This window comes from Girardinichthys multiradiatus, chromosome 20, assembly GCF_021462225.1.
Source record: "Girardinichthys multiradiatus isolate DD_20200921_A chromosome 20, DD_fGirMul_XY1, whole genome shotgun sequence".
In the NCBI taxonomy this organism is placed as follows: Eukaryota; Metazoa; Chordata; class Actinopteri; order Cyprinodontiformes; family Goodeidae; genus Girardinichthys; species Girardinichthys multiradiatus.
The window spans coordinates 47,542,623-47,558,553 of record NC_061812.1 but is presented as its reverse complement, the minus strand read 5'-3'; the positions used below and the strand labels follow the sequence as shown (position 1 = coordinate 47,558,553).

General features: G+C 40.7%; 1 protein-coding gene across 3 annotated transcripts in view; it reads right to left on the bottom strand.

Annotated features, from left to right (window-relative positions):
• Positions 1–6,897: 6,897 nt before the first annotated feature.
• The window catches only part of cntn2 (contactin 2), a 127,999-nt gene continuing 118,965 nt past the window's right edge, over positions 6,898–15,931 (bottom strand). For 2 of the 3 annotated variants that reach the window (XM_047347998.1, XM_047347999.1), the window contains 4 exons: positions 15,726–15,912; positions 13,846–13,959; positions 13,204–13,371; positions 6,898–10,737 (listed from right to left, as the gene is read on the bottom strand). In XM_047347998.1, coding sequence (XP_047203954.1) covers positions 10,637–10,737; positions 13,204–13,371; positions 13,846–13,959; positions 15,726–15,912 — 570 coding nt within the window. In that variant the 3' untranslated portion in view covers positions 6,898–10,636. Of the gene's footprint in view, positions 10,738–13,203; positions 13,372–13,845; positions 13,960–15,725; positions 15,913–15,931 lie in introns of those variants that run through there. The other variant, XR_007035467.1, reaches the window with a different exon arrangement.

The following is a 15,931-nucleotide window of genomic DNA, read 5'->3' as shown; positions in this document are numbered from 1 at the left end:
TCCCGGATACAAGCGGCTAAAATGAGCTTCCTACGTAGGGTGGCTGGGCACTCCCTTAGAGATAAGGTGAGGAGCTCGGCCATTCGGGAGGGGCTCGGAGTAGAGCCGCTGCTCCTCCACATCGAGAAGAGCCAGTTGAGTTGGCTCCAGCATCTATACCGGATGCCTCCTGGACGACTTCTTCGGGATGTGTTCCAGGCACGTCCAACCGGGAGGAGGCCCAGGATACTGCCCAGGACACACTGGAGGGACTATGTCTGTCGGCTGGCCTGGGAACACCTTGGGCTCCCCCCAGAGGAGCTGGAGGAGGTGTCTGGGGAGAGGGACGTCTGGGTGTCTGCTGCCTGAACTGGTCCTGGATAAAGCGGAAGACGACGACGACGAGATCGTTATCAGACAATGCTCTAACAACCTTCAAAGAATCTGTTCCACTTTTAGTTTCTTCATTATCACAGAGAAACACAGATGAGGCCAATGATTTTGTTTCTTCCCCTCCACAAATTTATTCTCTTGTTCATAGTTTTACTTTCTCATTGGTTTACTTTCTCATTGAAGGTAATTTTTTATAGAAGGCTGGCTCTCTGGTTTAATTCAGAGCTGCATACCTTAACAATGTTAGAAAACTGGAGAGAAAACGGTGGTCTACACACCTAGTGTTGGGTTCTGGGAGCGGCTGCTTGTATTTTTGTACCTGCTATTAACTACGTTTCGCCCCTAAGTGTCGCTTGTGCTCTGTTGGGTTAGGACAGGTGTTTTCCATCTCCATGATCAATCTGGGAGGTTTAAAAGGAGCATGCTGCCAGCACTTCGACGCCTGAGTATTTTGCCTCTGTGATAACATTCAACCGGCCAAGTTTAAGACATTCATGTTTTGCTAAGGTTCGACTTATCAGTCTTGTCCTTGCTTATTTCCAGGTTCAGCTTTGGACCCAGTTCAAGCTCCTTTGAAAGTACCTACCTGACTTCGCCTTCTTTGCCAAGATTTCCAGTCAGGCTTTGCTGGCAGCCATTGGACTCCATACTCTCAGCTTCCCCGAGCGAAACATGCAAAAATGACACCTAGAGGATTCCTAATAACTCTGGGCAATAATTTTGTTTCTTCCCCTTCACAAATTGATTCCCTTGTTCATAGTGTTACTTCATCATTGCGTGGTGCATTAAACAATGCAGCCCCCTTGAAAAAGAAGGTAATTATTTATAGGAGGCTGGCTCCCTGGTTTAATTCAGAGCTGCGTACTTTAAAGCACAATGTCAGAAAATTGGAGAGAAAATGGTGCTCTACTGACCTAGAGGATTTCTACTAAATCTGGAAAAATAGCCTACTGTTGTATAAAAAGACACTTCACCAATCTAGAACAGCTTTTTTCTCACCATTAATTGAAGAGAATAAGAATAATCCTAGGTTTCTCTTCAGTACAGTTGCTAAACTTACACAGTCATAGATCTGTTGAGTCATCCATTCCCTTAGCTCTCAGCAGTCGTGACTTTATGCGATTCTTTTTAAATAAATTGATTCTATTAAAAATAAAATCATTGACATACTCCCGAAGATGATTACTTCATCCTCAACAAGTGAGACAACATTGGAAGTAACTGTAGAACCTCATCTGTGTTTGGATTGTTTTAATTCTGTGGAGCTTCCTGAGTTGTCAACAATATTAGCTTTGTCTAAACCTTCAACTTGTATATTAGACCCTATCCCAATCAAATTATTTAAGGAAGTGTTCCCTCTGATTTCAGCTCCATTTAGATATGATTAATCTATCCTTAGTAAATGGATATGTACCACAACGCTTTAAGGTAGCTGTAATTAAACTTTCACTTAAGAAAGCTTCGCCTGATCAAGATGATTTAATAAATTACAGATCTATTGTCCAATCTTCTGTTCTTACCTAAAATTCTTCAGAAACTAATTGTTAATTAAATGTGTGAGCATTTACACAGCAATGATCTGTTTGAAGAGTTTCAGTCATGTTTCAGAGCTCATCATAGCACTGAGAGCTCCACTGAAAGTCACTAATGATGTTCTCCTAGCATCAGATATTAGACTTGTATCTGTACCTGTCCTGTTAGTTCTCAGTGGTGCATTTGATTCAGTGGATAACAATATTCTCTTAGAAAGTCTGGAACAAGCTGTAGAGATCAGGAAAACAGCACTAGGCTGGTTTAAAACTTATTAGCATAAAATAAGTCTTTATTCAGATGATGTATTACTCTTTCTCCAGCATTCGCAAACCTCTGTTTCTCAGGTAATTGGATTGATAAATTCTTTCTCAAGAATTTCAGATTATTCTATAAATTAGTTGAAATCGACAGTTCTTCCAATTAACTGTTCTTTCCACAATTCCTTTAATACACTACTACAGTGAGTGATTAATACATACTTGGGTATTAGTTTTTCTCCTAGATTGGCAGACTTAAAAAAACTAAACCACATTCCACTTTTTAAAAAAGTGGAAGATGATCTCGCTAGATGGAAATCTCTACCCATATCACTCATGGGCAGGGTTGCTTCAATAAAAATGAAGGTCTTGCCAAAAACCAATTACTTATACTCAATGATCCCAAATAAACCATCATCTGACTGGTTTAGATCTCTGGAGTCCTCTATCACTAAATTTCTTTGGAAAGTTAAACCCCCGTGTATTAGTTTAAAAACGATACAAAAGACCAAAGATAAAGGAGGACTAGATCTGCCTAACTTCATCATTACTTCTCACCCAACAGGCTACAATACATCTCAAAATGGTTTAAACACAGTCCTCTAGATTAACCCTGGCTAGACATAGAACAGACATTATGCAATAATATTAGGATTTCAGATCTATCATTGATTAGCTCAAATAGAAAACATGCTTTAAAAGCCTCAATATCAGCACCTCTCTGACAGCATGTTGGGAATATCTAAAAACAAAATATTTGTAATATTTGGGTTTGGGGCATTTGGGGCGTCCCTGGGTTGGGTTTGCTGGGGGGTTTGGCGTCGGGGGCTGTGGCCCCAACCGAAATATATGTAATATTTCACCTTCCCCCTCAGTTTGCTTCTTGGGCAACATAGATGATGTCACCATATAGACAAAAACTCTTCACATGGTTTTCACTACCTTTTGTATCGCTAAGAAAACTATCCTCATGAATTGGTAAAATAAAAACCTTCTTAATATTTACCAGTACAGAAACCTTCTGTTGGATTATATAAGTCTTGAGACAGCCTCTGCCTCCACATCAGATCAAACTCTCCTTTAATCAGCTCCATCACCTAGTGGGGATGTGGCACCTTTGGCTTCGTCTCATGGGGCATTGTGCCGGTTGCAGGGGGTGTCTGGGTTTGGGGCATTTGGGGCGTCCCTGGGTTGGGTTTGCTGGGGGGTTTGGCGTCGGGGGCTGTGGCCCCAACCGGGGTGGGGCTTTCGTGGCTCTCGAGGGCGGCATTTGGTGGCTGCATGCAATGCTTTGGGGGAGCCTGTGCCGGCGGACATAGGTTACCAGCCTGGTGGCCGAGCTGCTCCTGGGCGGATCTGGGATGAGCTTGGCGGTCTGGGATTCTGGGGCATGTCACCCCTGGTCTGGGGTCCTGGCTGAGACGGGAGGGCTTGGGTCCAGGCAGGTATGGCACTGGGGTTTTAGGCCGGCACATGCTCTGGCACCCGGCACTGGCCCAGGGCCCTTCGGTGCATCGGTGGGGGAAGGGGCCTCCTAAACTGGCAGGTAGGTACCATTTAATTGCAGGTCCTCTCTCCTTCAAGGAGTACACTCTGCTGGTGGGGTGGAAGATCTGTGGCGTGGAGCGGAGTCAACCTGGGTGTTTTGGGGTGGAGGTGGGTGGTTGCCCTTGGGTGGGGATGGGCATCGTTTGGGCCTGGGTTCAGATTTTGGTTTCTTGTCTGGGTTCGTTTCTGGTTCTGTCTGGGGCAGGGGGGTCGGAGGGATCTGTATGGTTTACATGGGCTGGCTGGCCAGAGTTTATCTCGGGGTGGACTGGTCTCGGCTTCTTGGTGGGTAATGGCTTTGGCTCTGTGGGCTCTCTGCCTTTTGTGGACTTCAGTGTGGGTTTTCTCACGGGGCTGCTTCTGGCAAGGGTATGGGTGTCGTTTATGCTCTTGGACATGGATGCTGTGGTTCTTCTCACGGGGCTTTCGCAAGGGGCTTTTTTTTGAAGGGCTGGTGGGGGCGCATTTGTATGGTGTGGGCTTTGTACACGGTTTTTGTTTTGGGTGCTCATTGCTGCGTTCTGTCTTCCACTGTATGGCGTGCTGTGGTGTTGGGGCAGTGGACCTGTGCATGGCGGCTATGGCCTCTGTGTGTGGATGCTGCAGGGCGGGCATCGCTGGGCTCAGCGGTTGCATCGGGCTTCTCGGCCTTATACTGAGGTGCATTTGCTTGTTTGCTGGGTGGTTCCTGGTGGGTGGTGTGAGCTTGGGATTGGTGGTCTTCAACGTGCCCCTACCGATGTATGGAAGGATGTGTGGTGTTGCTGTAGCTTTGGTTCGGGGGGAACCGCAGCTTGGCTTGGCTCTGTCGCTTTTCCTTGGCTGGCGTGGATGTTGGTGGTTCTGCGTCTCGGGGGGCAGTGCGGCCTCTTTGCTGCGCGTACTGTGCCTTTTCTGTGCTGCCCTTCTGCTTGCTGGGCTGGCGCCTTTCACTTGGGCATGGTGGTGGGCAGGGTGGTGCATCGTGGGGTCTGCTATACTGCTTGTGGGGGGAGGCCCTCTGTCCTTTGTTGGAACTCAGTGAATGGGGGTGCCTATTGGGGTCAGCTGGGGAGCTAGCTCCCTGGGAGAGCATTTTGCCCCCCAGTCCTTCCCTCCTCATCCCCAGACACATTCCTCCACTCACTCCATCACACTACCACTCGTGAAGGTCCTTGGGTTGCAGGTGCGTCATTAGAATGCCGCTAGGGTTTTCCATCTCTGCAGTCCCTTGGCAGCCTGTGCCCCCATTTTACTGTACAATTAGATACTCATTTATAACAATTTCATGGCATTCACATGTAGGGACTTGGGTGAGAACATGGTCAGTGGCATCGAGAGGTAGGGTATTTTATTTCACTAACCTCACGTGCTTCCGCTCACCTCTAAGGGTTAAGTTGCATGTAGACAGTTAGGGTTCTGGGGGTGGGGGGTGGTTGTGACAGACCCTCTTCCCCACCCGTTTTTCTTTTTAAATGCACACTATAACAACACGCATCAACACCACATTTGAGCAGGCGGAGGTAGGCTTGGGGTCATTTCACACCCCCTTTTGCTGTTTGTCATCTGGGGGAGGGAGCAGACGTTATGGTCGGGATCTGGGCTGGGGTTCGGATCTTGGGGGTTGTCTGGTGCTGGGGCTGGCTTTTTGGTCCTCTCGGGATCATTTGGATTGCCTTGGATCTCGGTCCCTGGCATCGGTGCCCGGTTTGTTGGTCAGTCAGGCGGTGTGCAGTGTTGACTGAGATTTGGCTTCGCTTAGGTGGAGGGGCTGGCTGGCCTGCTCAGCGTGGCAGGGGTTGCCGTGCGGGAGGGTGGGTGGCAGGCATCCAATAGTTTGCTTAATGATGATTCATTCAAGATCCAGATGCAATCTGATTCAAACTTTCTTAGTGGTATTAAACTAACAGATATTCACATCATACATTTCTTAACTTCTAAATCATGCAACTGTGTAGGAGAAAAAAAGTTGCATACTGTTAAATACACCCTACTTTTTCTTTAACAAAGAAAGAACTCTTAGATAATTGCCTCAATGTTTCTTTATTTGTGTGCATGCTCTGTCTTCTCAAACGCCCATTCAATCGCTGAAGATGGCCACTTACAGTGAGCCAGGTTGTGGTTCTGCTGCAGGTTTCTTCTTCTTAAAGTGGAGTTTTCCTTTTCCCCTGTTGATACATGCACAGTCAGGAGGAGGGATGCTGCAAAGTCAAAGAGTCAATCGGCTAGGTTTTTTAGATCGAAAACCTTTTACCAATTAGAATAATCAACTGAATTGACCGAATTGTTTTACAACTACAAGTGAATTTGAATGTATGTAATTTTCTTTGAAACTGTCCATGATTGGATTGAATTACCTTTGTATTTGTCTATACAAATTGGATATTTCTCTATACAAATTAGATATTTCTATATACATTTTGGATCATTTAAATGTTTCCTCTTAAACCACTGGAGTGTTGTACCATGTGCTTTCCATTTGAGAATAATGGGTTTGATGGTGCTTCAGGGGAAAACCATTAAACCCCACCCTGGCTTGTACTACTCAACATAATTGTCTCTGACCTTCATGGGGTGATGCCTCTTGTTCAGTGGTGTTGCAGCCTCTGGGGCCTTCTGGAAAAGTTGTATTTATACCAACAGATCATCTGACACTTACATTGCACACAGGTAGACTTCATTTCACTAATGTAACTTTTGAATGTAAATGGTTACACCAGAACCTTTAAAGGGGTTCTTAGCAAAGGGGTGGATGCATGTGCAAATGGCAATTTTGAGTTTTTTCTTTTTTAAATTATTTTTTTCAAGTATATTTTTCAAATTTCACTTGACCAACCTGTTTTCTGCAGATCATTTAATTAAAATAAGATTTAAAAACATATCAGGTTAAAATGTAACAAAACAGGTAAAAAGCTCAGGGGGATGAATACCTTTGCAGGGCACTGTGCTTTATTTCAGCTGCTTGGCTTTGGTGATGTCTGTATGCTGAACCTGCCTTTCCTAAAAATATCAAATTTTCTTTTGCAAACTCTAAATGTTTATAATTTAGTAATTTTATGTGACCATTTGACTAACTTTTTGGGGGTACTTGCATTTCATTTCTTCAAAGTAAAAAAATACATAGTTTGACCTATGTGACACCTGCACAGAAAGGACATGCAGTGATTTTATTGTGAGTTGAGATAATAAAATTAACGCATTGATAAAATATAATTCCAAATGTGTTTATTTTAAATCAGCTTTACAAGTAGCAATCTTCTTGCCTCTGCCATTCAACCACTATTTTAAAAAAGGGCCCAAAGGGAAAATAAACCAGCATTGATTCAACCCAGTCACTTAAACCACCCGGAGGTAGGTAAACACTAATCAGAAAGCCAGTTTGTGTGGCCAGAGCACCCATACATGGCCACATGTCTTTATTGCCCTGCAGATAACTCTAAAGGCATTTAGAAAACAGCATATAAAGCACAACAACACAAACCGTAACTACATTCAGCGGTTCTGACAACTGCTGTGTGGTGCTTTACATTTCTGAGTTAAAGACAGGGCAGACATAAAAGTTTAGGTGTAGACTGCTTATATTTCTAGTTAACCATTTCGGTATCTGGATCAAGAAGAGGAATTACAAAGTTTAATGGTGGGTAACACCACCTGAGAGCAGAGCACAAAATAACAACTACTAGGCAAAATGTCAATGTATAGTCTTTAAGAAATGTAAGCCTAAGAGGAATATAGACTATATCTGCCTATCAATAAACATTCAGAAACCTTTATCATTTGGGATTGTTTTCCAGCTACTATAGAAAATAATGTTTCCCAGGTTTTACCTCACCACCTCTGTCCCATTGACTGCTGGAGATATGCACCAGCATCCCTGCAGCCCCCTAGCAGCACTGACTACAGAAAATGGATGGATGAAACCTTTGCCTGATGTTCCACAAACTCAAACCAAATCAACCAAAGTAACAGCAGAAAGAATGTGTTGAAATGATAAAATAAAGCATATTTATGTACAATCAAGTAGTCTATCATACAACCATCAGCAAAGTAAACATCAAAATGTTTGGCTGTCAAAGGCATTAAAACATGTAGGTACAACAGGTTTATTTATTTAGGTACAACTTAACAATAAATTAAAGGTTTCCCCTCAAACTGGCAAAAATATTACATTTGTAACCTTTTGTGCATTAAAACTCTGCCAGATCAGCAAACATGATTTAAATGTTTATTCTCCAGTCTTCCATCAAACTTTGGCCCCTATATAAAGACTGCAAGTTGAACATGGGCCAGTCTGAAATAAATGTGCTCACGAGTGCTTTTAGAAAGACACCAGATCATCTTTGTACTGTATGTATTATATTTTTAGAACCTGTTGTAGATTTTTGTTGTGGCCTGTGACATACATGTTGACAGTACAAGTATAGAACTGAAGTTATAACAGAGAGGAGCTCAAACTTAAAAAAACAACTAAACAATTTTCTAACACAGCTCTTTTTTCACACAACATAGACCAGAACTTTATTTAGAGTTTTACAAAATCATTAACACTACACAAATTTTCTTCTAAGTGCAGTTTTTAGCTTAAAACCTAACAAACCCATTGTCTTTGCTTAAATCTAAGGAGAAACCAGGGCCAGGCCTTGCTGACTGCTTCAGATGAGAGCTTTATGGTATTGATGTGTAAACAGGCTGTATTCACAGGGTGTTACACAACTCTGCTCCGTTTATGATCCGATCAGAAGATAATGTTTACAAAAGATTAACATTTTATAACGGATGTCTATCCAATGATGAAATCAGTTGAATTTCTTATGTCATTAGTGTCTGATTGGACACTGCCACAACATTTAGCATACATGACTCATCTGAAGCACACATTCAGCTTTAACATAAACTATTAAAACCAGATAATTTCATCTTTGAACTAAATGGACTGTTTTGGCACGTCAGCTAAAACAGCATTTTCGGGTTAGTTCAAACGTTACAGAAAAACAAACTTCTCAGAGAACAAATGTTCAACTAAATCCGAGACAATAAATAAAAAGGTTAGAGCAACACTTTGACAATAAATGTGCAAATAAAAAACCATTTCTCGGGAAAACAAGGCATATAAACAAAATCTATGTTGAAATAAATGTGGCAAAAATAACAGAAACAACCTGAAAAAATAATTGAACAAGAATAAATGGTTTCTAATAACTGCAGAGAATCAGATGTGTTACATAAGTGCTGATGGCACAATCACAGCTTCATAATACTCATAACCCTTTCATATCTTCCTGTAATTAAGCGTAGTAACAGAGAAGTATCGGCAATAAACCCAGCAAACGTGAACATCTCATACTGCAGGCATAATTCAATCAATAATCCAAAGAGCAGACAAGTTCTGCTGTCTGCTGTAGTTACAAATAAGACAAAAACACCAACAAAGCAAAGAATAAACATATGCAGTTAGAGGTCCATGCGGTTGTTGCACTTCAATATTTTGTCCTAAAAATATCAGTGGAAATTAACAAATGGCAATAAGGATTTTTTTTTTTTCTAATGTACCATAGGGAGTGTTTTTAACGTTGCTGTGAAAAGGGTCGCGTTGTCTTCAAGCAACTGTAATGTGTCAACTATTTTACTTTAAGACAAAAGTCTTCTATAATTCTTTATTTGATAAAAAGCATTAGTAATTCACATGCCAAAATATAGCCAAAGCTGTCTCCCTATCTTAATGTGTTCCTGCTATTACACTGTGAACTGGTGTAAAGTACTAAAACAAAAAAAAACAAAAAAATCCCGCTTATTAGTTTTTCTGCAGCATTGAGGCACAAACCTTGGCAGTTCACATGTGTTTGCTGCAGTAATTTATTAAACAAAACTCTTGTTATTTTCTTTTTGGCTTAGTACAAAACCCTTCTTTCTTGGTTTAAGAAAAGCCACAGTAATCTTACTAATTTAATGTCCCAATCTAATTGTCCTTCCTAAATACTGTAGCTGCGATACAGAGTAAAATGGTATTAACCACAGAGTGCCATGTTTGGTAAAGCTTCAGCTCAGAAACCAGTTTATTGCATGTGCTTAGTCACTTGTTTTGCAGAAACAGGCAAGACCCTCTTCTTTAAAGAGAGCAAGAGAGAGAGAGAGAGAGAAATGCAATCTTCATTCCATTGAGAAATTTGTTGTTCCATGCAGAAAGAATGTATAGATCCAGAAATATGGGAAGACCAAGGAAAGCGTCACGTGTTGTAAGTCATGCAAAAAATAAACCGCTGAACACTAGATTTTTGTCAATCGAAATTAAATGGTGTAGATTCAAAAAGTTGCTCTCATTTTGAATTACAGACTCACATTGCACATACTCTATATAGCCAAAAGTATTTGTCTACTTTTACATGTACATGAACTTTAATGACATCCTATTCTTAATCTATAACGTCCATTTTGTAAGGGAGCCATTGTTGCCAAGAATAGCAACTTTAACTCCTCTGTAAACACCTTCCACAAGGTTTAGGAGAGTGTTCATAGTTAGATAAGAAAATCAGAATTGAAGCCTCTGCTCTGATTCATCCTAAAGGTGTTCAAGGAAGTTGAGGTCAGGACTGCTCAGGCCAGTCAACCTTTTACCACACCAAACTTTATACACCTGCAACCATGGAAGTGGGGAGAAACACTACAATTCATTGATTTGGTAGTGGGACCCAATACTTTTGGCAATATAGTCTATGTAAGCTGGCAATGCTAACCACTGATTCAGTCACTCAGTTCCATTTGTACCTCATCAGCTTGGACATAATGATAGGCACAATGATAATGTTAAGTTCTGGTCCCCATCAGGCATACTCCCCTTATCTCTATTGCATTGAGATATTAAAATTGTTACTATGAAGCAAAATATTGTTGGGCTGAAACCCAGCCCACCTGGAACCTTCACTTTACTAACAGTAACAGACTGACAGAGATTAAAGGAAAATAAGAGTAAGGAGAACCAAGCCAGTGATGATGTGGAGAAGAGAGCTGCTCAGTGTTGAGGAGGCATCTTTCTGCACCATCATTCCAGTTTCTAGGGAAACAAACAGATTGAACAGAACATCTTAGTTTGGATCAGACTTTATTTTCTTGGCCTGACACCATGGTGCTGTATTAAGAAAATAATCTTAACTTTTCTTACAACATCAGGCATAATGAAATATAAAATGCTATATATAAAAGTATTTACAGGAAAATGGACTAAAGGGATAGTAATAAAGATTAACAACTTAAAAACACTTCACCAAGGTTTTTCTATTTGAAATCATTCAGTCTTGCACAAATGGGCCAATTTAGCTGTGTAGTGACAAACTGTCCAGATCAAAATCAGCGTCATGAAAACATCTTTAACTTGACTATTCTTCTAAAACAATTTTGGTAAGCTTTTCTGTCCTATCCTGACCTGATAAGGGACTGTAGAAGTTAATTGGCTAAAACCTATAATCTAGCACAACCTATCAAATGTTGACATTTACATTTGTGTTGTATATTGTCCCTTTCTAAACAAAAGTCAAAGTTCAAAGTTTACTCTGTATACTCACAGGCTCTATTTATGCAGGATTAAAACCTTCTATAACCTATCCAGAATGTGGCTGTATACACAGTGGAGAGAACAACTATTTGATACAGTGTCAATTTTGCAGGCTCTCCCACTTGCTTGTAGAAGTCTTTATTTTTTAATCATAGGTACTCTTCAACTGTGAGCGACAGAATCTAAAACAAAAAACTAGAAAATCACATTGTGTGAATAATGAATTAGTTAGCATTTTATTGCATGACACAAGTATTTGACACATCAGAAAAAGAAAACTTAATATTTATTATAACTTAATTACTGATGAGGTTTACACACACTGCAGCAGGGACTTTGGGCCACTCCTCCATACAGATCTTCTCCAGATCCTTCAGGTGTCCGGGCTGTCGCTGGGCAATAGGGACTTTCAGCTCCCTCCAAAGATCTTTGATTGGGTTCAGGTCTGGAGACTCTCCAGGACCTTAGACGGGACAAAACTGACCCGGTGAGAGGCCTGTGATCTTACAGGTCTTACTGGTTGTTAGGTGATCAAATACTTATGTCATGCAAAAAAATGCAGTCAGTCAGTCAGTCATTTTCTACCGCTTATTCCATACTGGGTCGCAGGGGAGCTGGTGCCCATCTCCAGCAGTCTATGGGCGAGAGGCGGGGCACACCCTGGACAGGTCGCCAGTCCATCACAGGGGCAACGAAATGCAAATTACTTAAAAATTACATAATGTGATTTTCTGGATTTTTGTTCTAGATTCCATCACTCACAGTTGAAGAGTACCTCTGATAAAAATTAAAGACCTCTGAATTCTTTGTAAGTGGGAAAACCTGCAAATTCGACAGTGTATCAAATACTTGTTATCACCACTGTATAAATATTCAATACACAGAGTTAAATAGTTCAAGTCTTTTCTGAGTCACTTAGTTTAAGTCATTTCCTGTTATTCTGATGATAATAAAAACCCAAAACTCAGTTTCCCAGAAAGCTAGAATATTGTGTAAAAGGTAAATATTGGAAACTCGTGGTATCACACCCTAATCAGCTAATTAATTCAAAACACCTGCAAAGGTTTCCTGAGCTTCTAGATAAGTCTGGATCAGTAAGCTGCACTGTCAGAAGGAAGACTGCTGACTGGACAGATGTCCAGAAGACAGTCATTGACACCCTCCACAATGAGGGGAAGCCACATAAGGTAATTAGGAAGGAAGCTTGTTGTTCAGAGAGTGCTGTATCCAAGTACTGTCATAGAAAGTTGAGTGGAAGGAAAAAGTGGATAGCAAAGGTGCACCAATAACAGGGATAACTGTAGCCTCGAAAGGATTTTCAAGCACAATCTATTCAAGAATTTGAGGGAGCTTCCCTAGTAGTGGACTGAGGCTGGAGTCAGTGCATCAACAGGCGCTTCGCACAGATCAATCCTACACAGGGCCACAAGCATCTTACCTGGGCTAAGGAGAAAAAAGATGAACTGTTGCTCAAAATTTGTCTTTCTCCCTGGTTAAGTGTTTTTTTAATGTTTTAGTTCAGATCTCGTTGTTATTTAATCTCCCTTCTTATATTCTCCCTAAGCTGCTTTACACTGGCATCCCATATCATTCTCTAAACCTCACTCACCATATAGGTTCTCGGTTTTCTTTGTTTTACGCTGGATCCTCCCATCAGTATGCCCGTAACTTCTGTTACTCTCCCCATTGTTCTGCCTCTGACTCTACCTGTGTACCGCATTTTGTTCTTCTTGTGTTTCTGTAAGTTTCTTATTATTAATAAACCTTTTAATGTTCACCCCATGTTTCTGTCTGCACTTGGGTCTAACTACAAAACCACAACTCATGAAACAATGTGGGTGGATGATCATGTTAAACTGTTATGCTTCTACTAATAATATACTGTAAGTTTTAGTTTTCTACTTGTCAACAGTGAACACTTATTCCTTTGAAATCTTTCACTCACACAGATAAATTTTCACATCTTACCAGAGTCCTGGGACACAATAATCTCATGAGCCGGCCCGTCTCCACCTTCGCTGCAAGTCCGGATCTGCAGCACCACATATCCATATTGTTTAGGCAGAGGCAGGCTCACTGATGTCTTTGTTTTGTCCAGAAATCTAATCACAGTCTGGTCTTCATGTTTGTACCTAAAAAATACAACACATGCATTTCTTAAAGGACAAACCGCTACATAAAAGAAGAGTGCACACTTATTTGTAGTTATCTGTAACTGTTGGAAAAGCGCTTGATGATCATGCTGCCCTTTTGTCTCCAGAGGAGATTATAATTATGTGACCTTTACCATTCCATAGCATGAACATTACCTTCAGAGGTCAGGCAAAAAGAAAGATTACAAGTTCTTATGAGGACATAGTGAGGCCATATTTTCAAAACCATGAAGACATCCATAAAGTGTCTTAAAAAACTATTTACTCTCCTTAACCATAGGATAACCATATCTCAGAAACTAGCTAACAGTTCAGACACAGATGATTTGCATTAGAGTAAAACTCACTAAATGGGAGAAATCACTTTTGCAATTGTTTTGTTCTGCAGCAACACCTAAAGCACAGGGCTGACTGATTAGATTTCACATTCAGACATGGACCATGTTTAGTGAACCTACCTTATAGCCCAGCACGGCTGACTCATTGTGCATAGCTGTCACATGACTCCACTTCAATGTTACTTTTGATCCTATAGTTTCAGTTGAAATGTTGCCTGGAGGCCGATTGGGAGCTGAAATGGACAGGCATTAAAAATTTATAAGATTTAATAGCATAAAAAAGTCAGGTAAGGTAGGTTTAGGAAACACAAATGACCAGAGGATCCATTTTCCTTACTTGGGTCAATAAAGTTTAGAAACAAATCTTATTAAGTTGAATTGTTTTAGAGTAGCTTACAGAGTGACCATAATCATCTTTGGTGAAACTCCAAATGTGTTTGGTTGGCACCTTTTCATAAAGCCCAACTTTTTGGGATTTAAAGTTTGTGATATGGACAGACATGTTGGTGCTCTTGCAGAATTAATTCTATTAAAAATATTTTGCCAACTGAATCTTTTTTGGTAGATTTCTTAACTAACATCTGGCAAGGACATCTAGTCCAACTTAATGATGTTTCAGTTTAAAAACGTGAGTAGTCTTATTCTCAGTGGCCAGGCTGACTACTTACCACAATACCAGCTACCAACATCTATTTCTCTGCAGTTTGTGTTTAAACATGAGAGCATCATATTCACTAAAGGAGGACTTGCCCAGTTACACAGTTCTGTGTTTATGTGACTCTGAAGAAACACAATCTGTCAAAAGTTCAATAAAACATTTTTATTTGCTGCTTATATTATACAGCCATAGTGGATTTTGAAGCGTGGAATGGTAAGGAACCCCCAACTTTCCAATTGAAATTTTGACCTCTAGGAACCTTTCAGTTAAAAGTACCACTTTCACAATGTGAAACGTTGAATTCTGAGTAAAAATGTATGAGCATTCTATATCCTCTACCAATCATATAGTGGCAATAAAAAAAGAATGCTTTGCTTTGTTTTGTGTTTTGATAAAATAAACTGAAAATAGGTCCAGTTGTACTACTGTTTTAAAAGGTCTGTAATCATGTTGGTACTTGGTAGTCTTGGTATGAACTATTTTATCTTATATTCTGCATAAGAGTATATTGTTCGTTCTCTTCTTTGTTTTCTGTCCTGCAGTCACCTGACCTGAACTAGTCGAAGCAGGATGCACACCTACAGTTCTGACAAACAGTGTGCTCAAGCAGAATTCATCCTTTTATTTATGTTTTTTTTTTACTTTATTTGGAAGTTTAATGTTTTCACTTAAAAAATTCGAATTGAATTCTGTGTTTGCTCCAATTTAGTCTTTACAATATGTCAAAACAAAAGCAGTCTGTCATTTTATACCTTAGCCAGGGCAGAGTTGACCAGGAAACATACAGACTGTGTTCATGATTAGTTTTACTCACTTTCATGCTGGAATGAAAAACCTCTGATAGTCCAGCTGACAACACACCAGCTACATTATGTCCTTGGTATAGCTAACATGGTTTTACCTTCCTGATCTGTCAATCATCTGTTGACATGCATACAGACCACACAGGTAACCATGGTTACAAACAATCCTAAGCATAATTGATTTTACTTTACATTAGCTTTTGCAGTTATGTTAGAATTTCTTATGCTTAGTGATGTGCTTTATAAAGAGGAACAGGGTATCCTGAAGGCTGACCAAGACCTTCATTTTTGAAGCTGATTTGCTTGTTTGGCTTTACCTGGTCTAAACAATTTACCATGCACTGTTTAATTAAACAGGGGAGATTTGAAAGAAGCTGTATTACTAGAATGGACATTAATACTGTGTGCGGGACTTTTTTTTTTTTTTTTTTTACTTTTTCTGTGTTTACCAATCACTTTGCTAAATATAATAGAACTCTCCTGTCTGTATCATGTTCGATTTGAATGCCTGTGTGACATGTGAGAGCTGCAGCCATACGTGGTTTCCTGGTGGTGACAGCGGTGCGAGGTGATAGAGGCCCTGTGCCAGCACTGTTGTACACTAGAACAGCTACATTGTATCGAGTGCTTGGTCGAAGACCAGAAACCCTGGCTGTTGGCTGCAGCCCAGCAGTTCGTACTCGGTCTGCCGCTGCCTCCCTTTCATGCTGACGCCAGTATCGGATCTGAGGACAAACACAACAT